Source organism: Poecilia reticulata, linkage group LG19, assembly GCF_000633615.1.
Source record: "Poecilia reticulata strain Guanapo linkage group LG19, Guppy_female_1.0+MT, whole genome shotgun sequence".
NCBI classification, from domain to species: Eukaryota; Metazoa; Chordata; class Actinopteri; order Cyprinodontiformes; family Poeciliidae; genus Poecilia; species Poecilia reticulata.
The window spans coordinates 2555574-2573682 of NC_024349.1; the positions used below are offsets into that span (position 1 = coordinate 2555574).

At 40.6% G+C, this 18109-nt stretch overlaps 1 protein-coding gene, 1 long non-coding RNA gene and 2 other non-coding genes across 4 annotated transcripts in view; 3 read left to right on the forward strand and 1 right to left on the reverse strand.

Annotated features, from left to right (window-relative positions):
* Positions 1–7711, forward strand: part of LOC103481125 (ubiquitin carboxyl-terminal hydrolase 31) — a 17854-nt gene extending 10143 nt beyond the window's left edge. The window contains exons 10-16 of the mRNA XM_008436418.2: positions 969–1046; positions 1196–1325; positions 2713–2832; positions 4125–4350; positions 4429–4587; positions 5379–5531; positions 5630–7711. Coding sequence (XP_008434640.1) covers positions 969–1046; positions 1196–1325; positions 2713–2832; positions 4125–4350; positions 4429–4587; positions 5379–5531; positions 5630–7113 — 2350 coding nt within the window. The 3' untranslated portion in view covers positions 7114–7711. The remainder of the gene's footprint in view (positions 1–968; positions 1047–1195; positions 1326–2712; positions 2833–4124; positions 4351–4428; positions 4588–5378; positions 5532–5629) is intronic.
* Positions 7712–14500: 6789 nt separating this feature from the next.
* trnai-aau (transfer RNA isoleucine (anticodon AAU)) lies at positions 14501–14574 on the forward strand. Its single transcript has one exon. It is a non-coding gene; the product is annotated as a tRNA-Ile (tRNA).
* A 534-nt stretch (positions 14575–15108) lies between these two features.
* Positions 15109–15182, forward strand: trnai-aau (transfer RNA isoleucine (anticodon AAU)). The gene has a single exon. It is a non-coding gene; the product is annotated as a tRNA-Ile (tRNA).
* Positions 15183–15946: 764 nt separating this feature from the next.
* Positions 15947–18109, reverse strand: part of LOC103481126 (uncharacterized) — a 7617-nt gene continuing 5454 nt past the window's right edge. Inside the window, exon 2 of the long non-coding RNA XR_536237.2 lies at positions 15947–17503. This is a non-coding gene — a long non-coding RNA (uncharacterized LOC103481126). The remainder of the gene's footprint in view (positions 17504–18109) is intronic.

The window sequence follows — 18109 nt, forward strand, 5'->3', positions numbered from 1 at the left end:
ATCTATCTATCTATCTATCTATCTATCTATCTATCTATCTATCTATCTATCTATCTATCTATCTATCTATCTATCTATCTATCTATCTATATATATATATATATATATTCATGTGTTATATGTTTTTCTCCCTTTTTGGAGACTGGATAACTTAAATGGATCTATAACTTTATATTTGTATGTCACAGAACCCCTTCCATAATAAACTACTATATAAAAATGTGTAGATACTTTCAAAAATAAACCTTTTTGTTGTGTTTTATAGGAATTGTTTGAGATGTCATCCACAGATTTCCCTCCTAAAAACAATTATTTCTTAATCCCTTGTCAACAAAAAAAGCAAAAACAAAACGACAACAAACACACCTCTACTCTGAATATAACCTAGAAAACCTGTTTATCCCACTAATTAATGCATATGAAGCTTGGACTATACTGCCATCTAGTGGTCACATTAATCTCCAGTCATGCCTAAATTTGGATGTTTTCTTACTACTTAAATTTATACAAGATGTATTTATAAAGTTCACATTAACAATCTCTAATTGCGAATAGAATAAATTAATCATGTTATTCGCCTCGGATGTGTCAGCAGCAGAGTAACGTCCATATAGAAAGCAAACCAAAGTAGCAGAAATAAAAACTCAATGATTGCAAGTGGATTTAGGTAGTAAGTGGTGAATTATTGTGTGATTTTCACTGCTTTTAGAAAGAAAAAAAATGAAATTTCCCTCCATTTTTGAGCATGAGTTAAAGCTACTGTACGGAAGCATTTTACTGCCAGAGTGGGGAAATAAATAAAAGAGCAGCATCTCGTTAACGTTTTAACGAGATGCTGCTCCTGTATTTATTTCCCCACTCTGGTAGTTAAACACTTTTCTACTTCTGCAATAAAACATGAATATGTTTAATGTTTTTTAACAGGGGAGGGAGGATACAGTACTAACATGAAAAATATTTTCCAACAGGGCTTTCAAGTCCTGCGGCCCAGGAGGTCCACCTCATGTCAAGATCGTTGTCGAATGGGACAAGGAGACAAAAGACTAGTAAGTGCCAAACACACTCCTCATTAAGCACCGAGCAGACGTGAGTGTGTGTGTGTGTGTGTGTGTGTGTGTGTGTGTGTGTGTGAGGCGCCACGCCTCCTGACTGATCTGTGCGGTCCCTGTGTGACTCTGCTGTGCCACGCCCGCAGTCTGTTCAAGAGGACGGAGGACGAGTACATCCCGGATGCGGAGAGCGTGCGTCAGGTGAAGGAGCAGCATCTGCAGCCGCAGACCTGTTCGCTGGCCCAGTGCTTACAGCTGTACACCAAAGAGGAGCAGGTAGGCCAGTCCGGCCCGGTTCACCGCCGGGACGGAACCGATGAGTACAGACCGCGGCCTCTCAAAGCTATTCTTAGCCATTGAACTTTTCCACGTTTTGTCACATTGCCTTAAACGTGTTTATTGGGATTTTATGTAAAAAGCATAAAAGCATTTGGGAAAATGGAAGAAAAAGGAAAAATGATTTTTTTAAACTGCAAATGAGTGTTGATTGTAACCCATCATTCATCGTGGATGGTTCTCCTGTTCATCACAGGAAAGACACACACACACACACACACACACACACACACACACACACACACACACACACACACACACACACACACGCACACACACACGCACACACAGAGTTGTGTTTTCGTATCTTGTGGGGACTTTACATTGACTTCCATTCATTTTTTTTATAGCCTAACCGTAGAAACCTAACCCTAACCAAAACTCAATTCACACCTTAGTCCTCAACCGAACCCCAAACCCATTAAGAGCATTTCCCCTCATGGGGCCCAAGGAAATGTCCCCACAAGGAGCAATGGTCCCCAAAACCCCGTACCGCCGACAGAGTTAGATCCCCACAAAGAAATAAAAACCTGGTTCACACACACACACACACACACACACACACACACACACACACACACACACACACACACACACACACACACACACACACACACACACACACACACAAAATTTCTAAGGGCATTTTAATCAATCAATCTATCAATCTATCAATCAGTGAGAGAAATTAAGGAAGACTGGATTAAAATGAGTCTTCACATTTACTGTTTTGTCAAAACAGACCAAACCAAAAACGTGATTAAAGGAAAATTTTTGATGGTTTTAAAATATTTTGAAAATCAATCAAGTTTATCTGTAAAACACATTTCAGTAACAAGGCATTTCAAAGTGCTTCACATCCCAAAAACACAAAAAAACATAAAATTTTTTCAAGTTCCATCATTTACACATCAAAATGCTGGTCAGTTTCATTTATTATGGTTCAAAAGCAACCATGTGGGTTTTTAGACTAGATTTAAAGGAACACAGTGTTTCGGCGGTTTTTCAGTTTTCTGGAAGTTTGTTCCAGAAAACATAGAAAGCTCTACATAGAAGCTGAAAGCTGCTTCTCCATGTTTGGTTCTGGATGCAGAGCAGAACCCGAACCAGAAGACCTGAGAGGTCTGAAAGGCTTCAGATAGATCATTTTGCATAATAAGCTAATCATGGACTTTTAGCCAGTCCAAACTTGAATGAATGGGATTTAAACAGGTGCTCTAAGAACAATTCAATGCTAACAGGGAGCTTTACTCCAGATCAACTGAAGTTTATCCGAGTCTTTTTGTGTTCATGCGAGATATTTACTAAATATTTTCCTGACCTCCAGCTCGCCCCGGATGATGCGTGGAGATGTCCGCACTGCAAGCAGCTCCAGCAGGGCAGCATCAAGCTGAGTCTGTGGACGCTGCCAGACATCCTCATACTTCACCTCAAGCGCTTCAGACAGGTGCACACCTCTCTGGATGACAGATTGATTTCCCTTCCAGTACCAATATCTGAGATTCAGTATCAGCCGATGCCAATCCGATGCATAAAAACAGCAATGTTTCTTTTTTAAACACAGGTGTAAATGGGCTGAATTGCATATTTATTTGCCATTTCTTCGCCAGTACAGAACACTTTACACCAACAGCTTCACAAGCTTGGTCAAACATGTCAAAACAACTTTAATTTGTTCAGTCAGTTCAATTAGGGGTAGAACAGCCAATGGAAAAGAAATAATAAAGAAACTGACAAAAACTAAGTTGACTTGCGTGGCCAAAAATATAAGAAAAATAAACTGACAAATTTTCTTTTAAATGGTTCAGAAAGTCTAGTTAGGAATTCTGAATAATAATAAAGCGTGATGTTAAATCAGAGCAAAAAGCACAGAATTAGATTAAATAGACCAACCAATCAAGTTTATTTGTATAGCACATTTCAACAACACGGTATTTACATCATAAAAACAAACAAAAAACAATTGAAACTACATTTTTCTAAGTTTTGTCATTACATGTCAAAATGTTGATTAATGTTCCATTAATAATGTCTCAAAAGTAACTAACCAGCTGAGATTTTAGTATAGATTTAAAAGAACTCAGTGTTTCGGCTGTTTTGCAGTTTTCTGGAAGTTTGTTCCAGATTTGAGATGCATAGAAGCTGAATGCTGCTTCTCCCTGTTTGGTTCTGGTTCTGGATACAACAGTAGACCAGTAAGCCGTTCAGGGATTTATAAACTAACATCAGTATTTTAAAGTTTGTTCTCAGAGCTACAAGTGTAGATTAACATCGGGACCGATATAGATATTAATATCAGAACAGACAAAGCAAAAACTAGGCCCAGCCCAATATAGATATACACAGGGTGCAACACAAATATGTACATACATTCATGGATCATCTGTCACAATGCTGTTTGGTATGGATGCAACAGTAGAATTTGCGAAACAGAGATAAGGATCCAAATACGTGAAAATTGGCCGTTTGTAGAGTGAAGAGAGCAGGTGAATTATTCCAAAGGACGAGTTTATCTCTGATCCATCACAAAAAGATGTTCTTACGGGCAGCGTAGGAGAGAACCAGGACTAAATCTGCAGTCCCCGCATCTTAACGAGAGTCAAGGAAACTCCAAATATGTCGCTCAGATCTTTCAGGACGTCCAACTAACACATCTGAATCAATGAATATATGAACCCGGTGCCGACTTGCATTCAACAGTTAGTTGTTTAAAATATTGTTCATGTTTGCGTCTGTCAGGACGGGGATCGGCGCGTGAAGATGCAGAACATGGTGAAGTTCCCTCTCACAGGCATGGACATGGCGCCACACATGGTGAAGAGGAGCCAGAGCAGCTGGAGTCTCCCGTCCCATTGGTCGCCGTGGAGACGGCCCTACGGCATGGGCCGGGACCCCGAGGACTACCTGTACGACCTGTACGCCGTGTGCAACCATCACGGCACCATGCAGGGGGGGCACTACACAGGTAGGCGTGGCCGGGTCGCAGCGATGGCTCCGGTGACTCCATTTTGTCTAAAACATCTTCCTCCTTTGCGGCTCGCAGCTTACTGTAAGAACTCCATCGACGGCCAGTGGTATTGCTTCGACGACAGCGACGTTCATCCCATTTCTGAAGACGATGTGTGCAAGCAGACGGGTTACATCCTGTTTTATCAAAGACGAGCAACCATCCCGTCCTGGTCTGCCAACAGCTCAGTTGGAGGTAACCTGTACTAAGATCTCGTTCCATCAGGCAAGGCTGAGACTTTCTGATATAAATACTGAACTGACTGAATGAAACAGGCTCTGCTGCACAGTTATATCAATGCAACTGCATGCAAAATCCTGACAAAAACACGTGGAAGCAGAAGGTGCCAATTGTTTTTATCCGCCAGTAATGGATTGGTGAAATTATTATAAATAATCGCTAGCTGCAAACAAAACAAACCGTCATCYTTTAAGTACCTCCTGTGGTCGTCTTTGTGGTTTTTGGCAGTAGTATCAGACGGTTGTTGATCACATGACCAGTATGATGCAAAAAAAGAAACGTTTCCATTGCAGTTTTGTGAAATACATCTAATTTRATATGCCAAAAAAGTGTTTTCAAAACTGGTGTGTTTCCATTGAGCTAATTTATTTTCCTAATTTCAATTTGTGCAATTTTATGGTTAATGGAAACTTTTGAAAAATAGAAAAAAAAATCCAGATTTTAGATGTTATTTTTTTGTTATTTGGTTTTATTCGCACTCCGGTTTCCTCCCACAGTCCAAAAACATGACTGTTAGGTTAATTGGTCTGTCTAAATTGCCCCTAGGTGTGAGCGTGTGTGTGCATGGTTGTGTGTCTCTGTGTTGCCCTGCGACAGACTGGCGACCTGTCCAGGGTGACCCCGCCTCTCRCCCGAAACGTTAGCTGGAGATRGGCACCAGCAACCCTCCCGACCCCACTGAGGGACAAGGGTGCAAGAAAATGGATGGATGGATGSTTTTATTTGCCCTCTGCTTTGACCTTCAGGTTCCACCAGCTCCTCTCTGTGTGAGCACTGGATCAGTCGGCTGATGGGAAGCCGTCCTCCCAGCCAGGCCTCGTCTGGTTCCTCAAGGCGCACCTCTCTGGCGTCTCTGTCCGAGTCCGCAGAGTTTGCCGGGGAACGGAGCGAGGATGACGGTGAGGAGCCCAGTCTTTCTCTGGACACACCTCTGTTGCTTCTGAGCTTTGTGTTTCTCTATAAACCAAAATTTGACAGTTGTGTTTTCACCATGCAGGCCTTTCGACCCGACCAGCCGTCAGAGGCATGCAGAGGCAAACSTTCTCGTCACGATCGTCTATTGCCAGCCCTCTTGTTCTGAGTGAAAATGGCACAAAGCCATCCTGGTCTCACTCAGCCAAGCTCCAGCTCCGCTCCAACTCTCCCTCACGTTTTTCCCTGGAGTCCCATTCCTCTCCGACTCTGGAGCGGATCGGAGAGGTGGTTGATATCCAGCCRACAGCCCCGAGTTTCACCAGTTCACCTAAGCCAGAGAAAATGCCAGGAGGGAAGTCGGCCCTCGCTGCATTGGACACTAATGTGGGAACTAAGAGGCTAATAGAGCAGGGGCGCTTCAAGAACGTGKTACCGGCAGAGCAGAGGAACTTGAACCCAACAGGGGAAAACAACAACACRGAGCAGGTCAGTCCTCGACATGGAATAGCCCCAAAGGAGGTGAAGCAAAGAAACGGGAGTGCAGAAAGTGTTGGCATCAAAAGGACCTCAGGCAAGACTGGGTTGGATGGTGAAAGAAGTCCCAGGAAACGGCCTCCCACTTCCTCAACGTCCTCCAGCTCTCTTTCCCCTGCGTCTCCAGCCATCGACAAGTCACCGTCTCGAACGCAGTCCAAGAGCGCAGCATCCGCCTCAAACCCCAAGGACAAAAGCTCTGCGCCGCCTAAAACAAGCAAGGGAGGTTCCTCAAGAACAGCGACGCCTTCCAAGAAAACATCTTCCCAAACCACAGAGTCATTACATCCTGACGCGCAGCAGAGGAAGAGCGGCTCTCCGCAGACCTCACAGCCCCAGAAGAGGGCKTCAAACAGAGAGGGGAGCGAGAAAAACTCAGCTGGGGAAAGGACTAGAGTAGCAGACAGAAGCACTAGTCGGGAGTCTTCGCGGGCGAGCGCCGTGTCGGATCGGAAGGTCAGCCATGGGGGGGCTTCCTCCAGGCTGAGTGCGGYGAGTCGAGCTGAAGGCAGGTCAGGTAGAGCTGTGGAGGAGAGGCCAGCRGGCCGGAGCTCCAGCAGCAGCTCTTCTATGACCAGTCTCCGATCCTCAAGCGTTGGGGTTTCCTCCACCAGTTCAGCTCCATCATCAAGGGGACCCAGAGGGACCAGCAAGACAGAGGACAAAGGTCTGTCCTTCTTCAAAACCGCTCTGAGGCCCAAGGAGAACCGCAAACCAGGCGAGAGCGGGAAATCGGAGGCAAAAGCAATCCCAGAAGAAAGTGGCGGGGACACAACCCAGCGAGCGGCGAGCAAGAAAGTTCAGAATGCGGGTTCAGAACTGCACAGTTCAGCCAAAGATAAGGAATCCTCTAAAGTATCCGGTGCAGCTAAAAACTCTCTGCTGCCCTCTGCAAAATCCAAGCTCCCCGAAGCACAAACCCCGTCTCCAGCCGCCACGAAGGACCCGGCGAAGAAAGAGCCGGCTAAAAARACACTGCAGTCCAGGAAGATCCCAATCAATTCCTCACAAACTAGCCAGAGGTCCAAGTGATTCCTTAAAAGTCTGATAAGAGTCTTTCTGGTGCAGCTTTGAGGAGTTGTCCTTTCCTTGCCCTCCGACAAACATCTTTTAAAACTTTTCAGCGCTCACTGAAAACCAGCTGCCGTAGAGGAAGCATACCTGAAAATTTATTTAGGAATGGATTTTAAACTAAAGCACTTTGTATGGATTGCATCGATTTTAAAGAATATTATAGTGTATTGTAAATACGCATGGACATGTATGGAAATGATTGCCTTGTTCTGTCTGTAGCACTGCTGGGAGAGGAACGTCTCAGTCGGAGCTGAAGGTGAAAAGTGACTTTGCACACGATGGAAAGCAGACACAACTGAGAYATGTTCGCCACCAAAGGAGGTTGATGGAGATTTTCAACATGCTGATGCAGTGAATAATTTTCTGAAATCACTTTGTACTGCTCTCCTTCAGTATCGAGAGCCATACGTCAACAACAAACATCAGTGCCTCAGATAATCAGTAGAAATATTTACCCAAAACCGTTTAACTTGCAGAAATTTGTAATTGAATATATTGATACTTACTAAGCACTGAACCTGTAATTTTAAGTAAAAAAAAAACACATCTAAGCCTATTTAACCTGATCTACTGTTTACATATGCTCTTTGGTGTAGAAACTCTGCAGCAGCCTTTAAGATGCATTTTATTTTCCCGTCCAGCCAAAAATCGTTGAGAGGCTGAGAAGAGGCGTCACCGACGTTGACCAATCAGAAAGCTGGGTTTGCAGCGGCTCTTAATGCTTCGTTTACAGGTAGGGCTGGGCGATACAGCTTAAAAATACCCCAAATTTTTCATTCCAGATTCAATTTTAATACATTCTTTTCTCACTTTATTTTCTAAAAAAGACAGAAAACATTTTCATAAAGTGGCTTTTATTTCAGTCAACCCTTMWATGAGTTGTACGACGGTAAATTAGAGCCAGGCTATGAGAATTTTTGCTTAATTATGAGAATATGCAAGAATTTTTGTTTAATTACAAAAGCAYRGTCATAATATTAACAGTATAAAGAAGCAATTTTGCTAGAAAAACATTTTCAAAATATGAGGAACAAAGTTGTTACAGAAGGAAAAAAGCTTATAATATTCTTGTGTTGGAGTTCTCATAAAATTACAATATTGTAATATTRTGACTTTATTCTTGTAATGAAAAAAGAAAAACTAAGGGTGCGTTCACACTGCAGCCTRAAGTGACCCAATTCCGATTTTTTGGCAATTCCGATTTTTTTGCCGTGACCGTTCACACTGCAGGTAAATGCGACCTGTATGAGTTCTGCAGTGTAAAAGGGCAAACGACCTGAAAGTGTCCCGCATGCGCAGTAGAGGGAGCAATAGCGTCAGCGTTCTCAGTGTTCTGCCAACCGCCATGAAAAGAAGAAGAACTCAGTGTTTACGGAAGTAAACATGGAGGCTAACGGTGKAGCTTAGCTTATATATTTGAAGTTGTTGTCCAACCGGAGCAGCAAATTAACAACTTAATCCTCATATAGTCCGTCATGGTTGTTGTTTTCTTCCTGCTTGCGCGTTTCAGGAGCAGAATAGTGAGATTTGTTGAGAATCAGTGACGTTCAGTTCGGATGAATGCGACCTGAACGTTCGGTCGCATTTGAATCGGATACGTGTCGGATATGGGTCGCATTCGAAAAAGAATCTGACCTGTGCTGTTCACACTGCCATGAAAAGATCGGAATTGGGTCACTTCAGGCTGCAGTGTGAACACACCCTAAATCTTATATTTTGTCGTAGACTTGACCTGAATTCAAAGTCCAAATAAATAGAAGTCGTCAAACAAAACATTACTCTTAACTATGGATTCCCAAGGAAGGGATTGGTGGGAAAAAAACACWGATTTTCCAAAAATGAAATCCTCTAAAAACCTAAAATCTGATGAATGTATTTATCGCCCAGCTCTACCCGTTTCTGCTCAGACATCTCATCTGCTGGCTGCTGAAACTGACCTGAGATGCCCATGATTGTCATGAGCATCCGCCTCTTCAAACTGCCAGACATCTCCGAACATTCCTCTCAGATCAACACAGGGTTAATGTAAAGAACAAAAAAAAAAAATCAACACCACCTCACGCGACAGAACAACACATCCAAAGACAGCTGGGATGTCTCTGCTGGACGCCATAACTGTACATAGAGCGAGCGCCATGGTGTGTTTTAGTCAGCACATYCTCTGTCTTCATCACAGCTTGTGCACATTTTTAGCTTGAGAGTAGCTCAGCACCACCGTGTTAACAGAGGCAGAGAAGAGTTCATAGTTCTCCAAGTGTATGGCAGTTGTTGCATGATATATTGCTTATGCATGCACCCAACTATGCAAGCAGATTCACTGAGTATGTAGAAGCTACTCTTGGATGTGTATTTTACTTTGTAAATGTAGAGTTCTCCGAGAGCATGTGAAGGCATCCTCTATTAAAGCTTTGTTTGCACATTCCTCCAAAGTAAAACACGTTTTGTATGAATGATAAGTATTGCTCATTCGCCCTCTCAAAGTAAATCGGCTCACATGCAAATGAATCTCCTCTCTACTGTATTCATTTGTGTCACATTTTGTCCCTCACTGCTGCACTTTTCTTTTTATTTTCACCGCCTTCAACATGAGTTGAGCAACAGAAACATGCAGCCGTCTGCAGCCGGCTCCACTGTCTGCTTTCATGTTTCATAGTTCGGGGTTTGCAGCGAACAGTTTGGAGCTTTTTCATGTAACCTGATCGACTTCGACAGGCCGGGAATACTTAGGGCAAGCACTTAACCAAGCTGCCTTCAGCTTTTGTCTGAGGGTAAAAAATAGGTGTGCAATATTTATAGCATTTTTTTTATTTTTTTACTAATAAAACAACCATTTGACCATTTGGGTCTGAAAAATAAAAGATAAGTATCTTAATATCATTTTTCAGTAACTTTATGTTTGTTAACATTTACTGTCCGCATATTTCAAAAGTTTAAACAAAAACATCACAAATGTCAAATGGTTCCTTGGAAAAAATCCTATATTGTAGGGGAATAAAGCAATAGAAAACTTGTTTAATTTTAATTCATCTGTTGCTCATGCACCCCTCTTTCCAATGCAGCCCTGGGAAACTGCCCACTTGGTTCWTGTCAAGAACCCCCATGCTAGTTGTTTTTAAACAACAATCAAGCTAGCTACCTGTTAAGCTAGCTAGTGACCTGCCTAGCAGTTCACGCTAAGTCCTAAACCCTAARTTTTACAGCTACATGAGTTCCCCAAGTATTATTTTCACAYCCAAATTATGTCCTAAAATGTGAGAAACAGAACAAAGAAAAACAAAACTTTCAGAGGAAATTCATATCTTAAAAAAACACACAAATAAATCCTTGAAAATTTGTTTTGACAGGACATTCAGCCAYCTTGAAGGATCTCCTACCTCTGGATTTTAATAACAGTTCATGCAAACTGTACTTTAGATTAAATGGTTAAAGGTCTACAGGTATTCATGTGACAGACTATGTTGGTTTGTGGTTCATTATGAGAAATGTTTAAGCACAGCAAATAACTAAAATCCACAAATATTTGAGACTCCCTCYAAAAACGTTTATAACTGCCTTTWWTAATCATTTGAACAGCAAATATAGCTTAATATGCATTAACRTACATAGTGRAGACAGTTTGAGCACAACGGCAGAACAACCACAGGCGGCGCTCTGCTCTTGGATAAACAGCCAATCAGCACCAAGGGCAATAATGTAATGTTCAGTTATATGTCAGTGAAATATTTTGAGAGTTGAGTTGGTTTAGGAAGGCAGGAAAGATTCTGTTAAGCTGGTAATTTATTAAACTTTCTGCTCTGAATACAGATTCAGTCATTTCCAAACAACTCCAGTCTCAAAAATGTCTCTGAAAAAAACTCTTGAGATCAGACTGGCTGTCACATTGACCCTCTTATTTTGTTAAATCCAGCTCGATCAGAGAACTTCCTGCTATATTTAAGACACTGACTGCTCATAGCGACACCACAGAACCCCACTTCTACACATAGACACTGGTATCTTGACAATATTTGCTTAGCTTTTMTTCAGCAGGTAAAAGACWAGAATTGAATTTTTATAAAGTTAWGGAGGGTTTATTTCAGCTGACCAAACAGGTAGATGAGAAACGGCTTTAAATTGACTTTGGAGACTAAATCAGGACGGTTATTCYGACTTCCTCGCGGCTGCAGGCTGCTAACGTTGTGGGCTACATGCAGTAGACATTATTATAGACTCATGTCTGTCACAAAAACTTTGAATCCTTTTCGATGCTGGTCATTTCAAAACTTTGCAATTGTGGTTATTCTGTTCCCAACTTTTTGTTGGTGATGTTTTTTACCGACTTGAATTTGTACCCGTCAGTAGAACTGCCAGCAAGAAGTCACTTTTCATTACGTCAGGCTTAATAATCTGCCACATTTTTTAGAGTGAACTGATCCAAATGGGTATCAGAACAACAATAAATGAGAATACTGCATAATATTGTTTTTGGGAAAAATAATATACCATGAAATGTATATTATTACATTTCTAAGATCTAAGTATTTTTGTGATTGCTTAATTACTTAGTGACAAAAAATKAACTGATACCCACACAGGTACTAAATGAAAGTTGTGTAGGCAGGAAACTGACCAGAAGTTGAGCTTTTTTATGTTGAAATAATAAGAAAACTGTCTAAATGTTTGGAGGTATTATCTTTTTACACAAACGCATGCATTCTTRCATTGATTTTTACATTTCTATCCATAACATGTCTTCCTTTTCAGGGAGTTGTAGTGGTTGCAGTGATTTATTAATGCAATACAATTGTGTAACATAAAAACTGGCAATTAAATATAATTTTTTGTGACTTGTAGGACTTCTGGGTGGTTTATCCAGCATATTATTTCCACACTTCTCATTACGTCCTCTTGGTGGTGCCTGGTTTTTGACTTGGTGTCCAAAGAAACCAAAAACTATTAGTTTAAAGACAAATAAAGAAAATCTGGACGTCTTGTTGCTTCTCATAAATGGCCTTTAGGTTGAACCTACTGGATGGTTATTTATTGCGCCGCCAGATCTAATGCTGTCACAAAAGCAGATGATATGTTATTAAACTACAGCACCATCATTTATTTAGAGCTGATTCAATTGTGGTGTTATTAGTTTGGCCCAAGGCTGAGAGCGTTAAGAGTTAATGTCGCCTGTTTGTCTTTGTATGCTTGTAATTTGGTGTAACCGTCGTCGGTTTCCAGGCTTTCACTCTCTCAAGTCAGAAAAGTGATGAGAATTTAAAAACCGCCGTTGGTGTGAAAGGGGCTGCAATACGCTCCTTTTACACGTAATGGCACGCTGTTGAGCTTTATAAAGAAAAATGTGAGGCTCCTCCTCAAATAACATACATGTTTGGTTTTAATTAGAAAATCCAGAGACTGCAACCTGGCAGCGCGTTGCTCTGAAAGCCAGCCAGCCTCCTCCGGTGTTGAAATCAATAATCATTTGCCAATTGTATCAGTTCCAAGAGAGCATCATTAGGAAGACCTCTGAGGAGAATTCAGCAACTGCTTTCAATATTTAACACACAAAGCCTGACATTACTCTTCTTGACTCCTGAATAAAGCATCCAACTTGCTGAATGAGTTTACATGCCAGATTAATGTGCTCGATGCGGCGTAGAAAAACAATCTAATTGTATTGATTGGTCCAATTTCGGCCTCCCTTGGGGCCAAATTCAATCCTTGATGCTGAAGAAACTTCTCCAGCTGAGGACAGAAGAAGAAGAAAAGCAAGATCTTCCTTTTCATCTCTGCTTGAAAGGATCAGAGCGTTTAGAGAGTAAAGGTGACACAAAGAGTAGTAACTGTGCAACGACTGAACCTTAATATTCATGTTGGCGAACATTGCATCATTAAAATTGATAGCTCACTGCAATGCTGCTAAAAATATTTGGCCCTCCTTTCCTTCCCTGTTTTTGGTGACTCTAGTTGTGTTTGCATTACAAATGTGTGGGAAAACTTTGTCAATATTCCACTAACGTAAAAAAAAAGAATAAATAAAATTTTGCAGTTCTGGTGTTTGCATTAAATAAGAGACGCAATTAAAACGTACACAATAAGACATTAAAAAACATGCAGTGTCATCATCCTTCAACCACTTCCTGTCGTCGTCTTCTTTGTGGTTTCCACCAGTAGTAACATCAGGTTGTGACTCGTGTGATGAAAAAAAAGTGTTTCCATTAGTTTTGTCAAATAAATCAATTTCAATACGGTGGAAAAAACTCATCCTAGCACCAAAACGTTTTATAGAAAATGAGTTTTTACGAAATTAGCATGTTTTCGTTAAGCAAATTTATTGTCAAAATGTCTAAATCCGCAATTATATGCTAAATAAAAATGCAGTTCTTCACTCCTGCTACTCCTTTGAAATTCATAGAAGAAAAACAAAATAGGAAACATTTGTAACGTTTTCGTTTTTACAATGAAATGATCCAAACCATTTGAAAAACCTGTTCCCCTCCTCACCTGTGGTGGCGCTGCACCAAGAACCACTGAAGGAAATGACAGAAAACCTCTGAAGACACAAAAGATATTCATGCAATGTTGCTTGTTTGATGTCAAAATTTAAGTGTGACAAAATAAATGGAAAACAGACCGAAGAGTTTCGTATCTCCATTAAGAGTCGCTCGGAGATAAAATGTTACTTCCAATAGATTTATTTATTTCATGAGGGTTTGTGTTGCGTTTAAGTAATTCTTCCATTTTGGAATACCTTTCATGTGATATTAATCTAGGGCATTTAAAGCCTCAAGGATTTCAATTCTATATCTTTTTCTTCAAGCACACATGAAAGATATGAGTCAACAGCAGATTTTGAAAAAAAAAAGGCATATTGTAGCAGATAGACTAAATACTTAGATTTTATGGATCAGTTTAAATTTTATTACCAAGTTTAAAAAGCTTGAGAAATTTAGCACTTCACAACTTTGAATCATTTTTGCTAAATGCTTTTCTTCAGTAGATGGCTGCCCGGTTCAAACCAACTTAGATTAAACTACAATTTAATCTGCCCTCATTCAAATGACAGAGAATTTACACCACAAATAGATTTAATTTAGAGATAATGATAATTACATCACATTTTAGATACAGTGTCAAGTTAAAACAGCAAATGGTACACTTGTGAGGGCATTTGCTACCCAAGGTCATGGGTTCAAGCCCCACACTATCCAACTCAATCTAATCTCTTAATAAAAGTAACACAACAAAAGGCTGGAAAATTAAATATTATACATTTTGATTTTGAAAAACATTAAAATATGAGCGCTTTTCTTAAATTTTCGTCGTTAAGATCAAGTACCTCTTTCTTAAATCCAATCTCAGCAGTGTGTATGGTAGGTTAGCTCAGCTGGTTAGAGCGTGGTGCTAATAACACCAAGGTCATGGGTTCAATCCCCACACTAGCCAATTCAACCCTAGTGTCTTATTAATATCTACACAAACAAAAGGCTGGAAAATCAGATATTTCTATTTTTAAAAAACATTAGAATATGTCTTAATAAAATTAACAGAAACAAAAGGCAGGAAAATCAAATATATATATATTGATGTTGATAAACATTAGAATATGAGCACTTTTCTTAAATTTTTGTCATTAAGATCAAGTACGTATTTCTTAAATATATTAAAACTCAACATTATGTAAGGTAGGGAGGTTAGCTCAGCTGGTTAGAGCGTGGTACTAATAAAGCTGAGGTCATGGGTTCAATGTCCCTACTGGGCAAATGAAATCTAAAGTCTTTTAGACAATCAACACTTCAAGATTAAAAACTGCTGGGAAATAAAATCAAATCTAAAAACTGCTGGGAAAATAAAATAAATAATTGATGAAAAATAAACAATAATGCATATAAACATTAGAATATGAGCATGTTTCCTAAATTTTCATTGTTAAGATCAAGTACGTCTTTCTTAAATCCATGGAAACTGAACAGTGTGTATGGCTGGTTAGCTCAGCTGGTCAGAGCGTGGCGCTAATAACACCAAGGTCATGAGTTCAAGCCCCACACTAGCCAACAGAGCTTTGTGGTTCATCCTATCAGTATGAGATTCAGGGTGAGGAGGCGCCATGTTAGGAAGAGAAGTGGAAGCTGCAGGATCTTCAGAACAAACAGGTCATGATGCTGGGCTACTGATTATCCCTCTGTCTGGACACAGGATCAATAGAACCAGTTTAACAGCTAAAATTAATGGTTATATGCCAGACATGGAAAAATGGGATGCTCTTCATGCCATGATGTTCAGGATTTAGGACTCATGGCATCTCAAGGTGTCAGCATTGCAGCCAGTGGGCTGAAGGAGGAAATACAGCTTTATTTTATAGCAATTCAAGAGCTACCAGCTTCAATCGTTTCACAAAACAATCAGCACAGAAACGCCAAAGCACACAAAGAATATATATATATAGGATTATATAACATTATTTTTATATAATTAATTTGTATTTTTTTTGTCACAATACCCCCAAGAATTTCTAACTACTTTCACCCCTGGGAACAATGATCTGTTGCCTTTTGAGATTTAATCCTCCTTCACAGTCAGGCAGGTTTTGATTTCTTTAATCTACAATTTTGGTATTGAAACTGAAATAAACAAAAAAATAAAATAAAAAAAATGTAGATATGATTTAACTAGAATTAACTGTGGACCTTTTCATTCCAGGTCAGGTTGGTTTGAATCGATCCACACGATTTTTTCACTTAGTAGAATTTAGTTGATGATCAAAAACATTGACGTGTGCCAGAAAACAAAACCAAAATAATGAAATAAAAATAAATACTTTATCTCTTCATCAGCAGGCATCTTTATTGAACCACAAACACTGCAAAACTTGATTCAGTCTTTGTGAATCAAGTAAACTGACCAGGCCTCTTTTTTATTTAAATCACCTTATTAATTCATTATAATAGCATAAATATTTAACTTTCTGTGTGTAATTAAATGGATTCTCAGTGTAAGAAGTTGTTTTTTTTTTCCTGGTAAGTCAGAAAACAATTCTCTCGTTGGGACGATCGAGTCCGTCAATTATTTCTCTCCTCTGGAGCACGGTGATGGAGTCCTTTGGTTCCTTTCAATCAGAGATGAAAAATCTAGTATCCCCTCAGTGCAGTGAAGTGGAGAGCTTGCTTTTTAGGTTCCTGCAATATACATGACGAGGCATGTAGGACATCCATGGCTGGGTTACGTAACTCCAAATGGCGTCTTGGAAACAACCAGATCTCACAGAGAGAGGCCTGTTCAGGTCAGGTATGGAAGCAAATCCTGCCATAAATGAATAATAATCACCATAGTAACTCCTCGCTAACATCTCACAGGTTTTATATTAATGAATCAATTCGCAGGAGAGGAGATTCTCACTAAAACAAGCGCGAAATCTCAGACCCAGCTGCCATGTTGCTTCTCTCCCGTCTCTCCTGCATAATGCAAATGGGCGCGCTGCTGGAACAACGGAGGCTGATCAGGAATGCAGGGGGAGCAAGGTGTAAGGTGTCAGAGTCGGCCACGCAGCCCGCGCGTGTCTGCCGTACTTCCTCCGACACCCGTCCTACGCCATCGGCCGTGTGAGGAGTGATTGACTGGGAGGCTGATTATGCGTCTTCCAGCCAGGTGGTTGGCAGGCAGAGAGGCGCTCAACACCAGATTGCTGCATCAGCCAAAGTGTGAGGCCACGGTTTCTGGGCGAACAGCGAGTCTGGACGAACATCACAGGAATAATAAAGAGACGCGGCGATGTCAATCATCACCCAAAATGTGTCTGTTTGGTTGCTCATCTTTCTTTTTCTCCCTTCCCTTCCTGTTTTGTTGGCAGCAGCCTCTCCATCTTGCAGCTCGTATCATTAGAGGCTTTTGCCTTTTGAGCTCGAGCAAAGCTGAGATGGAAGACAGATGAAGCCGCGCGGGTAAAAAAAAAAAAAAACCCGAGGTTCTTTGGTTCTTGTGGGACCGGAGGGGGAGTCTTTGATGTTGTGGAGTTTGGTGGAGGCAAATAACACACTTTGATATTTTTCACAAGCCATATTTGCTCAGAATAAGTAAATAAATAAATAAAAGCATGCCCAAATAATCCTGGGAAAATATACTCCACTGAAGATGAGGCTTGAGGTTGCAGGTATTTATCTTGCAAAGATCCTAGAAGCTCCAATTTTCTTGGGGAATCGGTGAACGAAGGCCTGTCCTGTTTTATTGCACAAGCGAGAAAAATTAATGTTTATACGAACATAAAAGGTGATGCATTCATAAAAGTTGTGACGAGTGCATCTGTCTCCCGCGGCTGACATCCAATCTGAGACAAGCTGCCCCGGGAGATTGGATCCGTCCACAAAGTGAGTGGATTACTCTGTGATGGAATGAAAAGTAGACATTTGTAAAGGGAAATAGAGAATCCTGGACCAAAATATGGATCAAATAAGCACTTAATCAGGGTTTGATTACGATTACAAATGGCCTACAGTCAAAATGTTATCACATTACCGTCTAAACTGAGAGTTATGTATATTTTTTGTATCAGCATCAAGCAAAAAACAAAACCAGATTTTGAAGTGAAGCATGTAAAAATATCTCTGAAAACTGATAAATTATTCAGAGGTATCCTGTTCACATGATTAACATCAGGGGTTACGTGGGAGAAAAACATTAAATTCAAATATTATGGATGTCTGTGGTGCAGCTGGTAGCACCGTGCTACCGTGTTTCCCCGAAAGTAAGACAGTGTCTTACTTTCTTTTTATCCCCAAAAACCCCACTATGTCTTACTTTCGGGGTATGTCTTATATTGGAAAAATATGTCGAATTTTTTGTTTTAACCATAAAATTAACATTTATTAACAACCTGAACAGTATTGTATTACCGTATTTTAAGCAGGAGGCGGCAGTGACAAGTGCAGGGGACGGCGCGGTGACGTATGGAGAGGGGGACGGCGCGGTGACGTATGGAGAGGGGGAC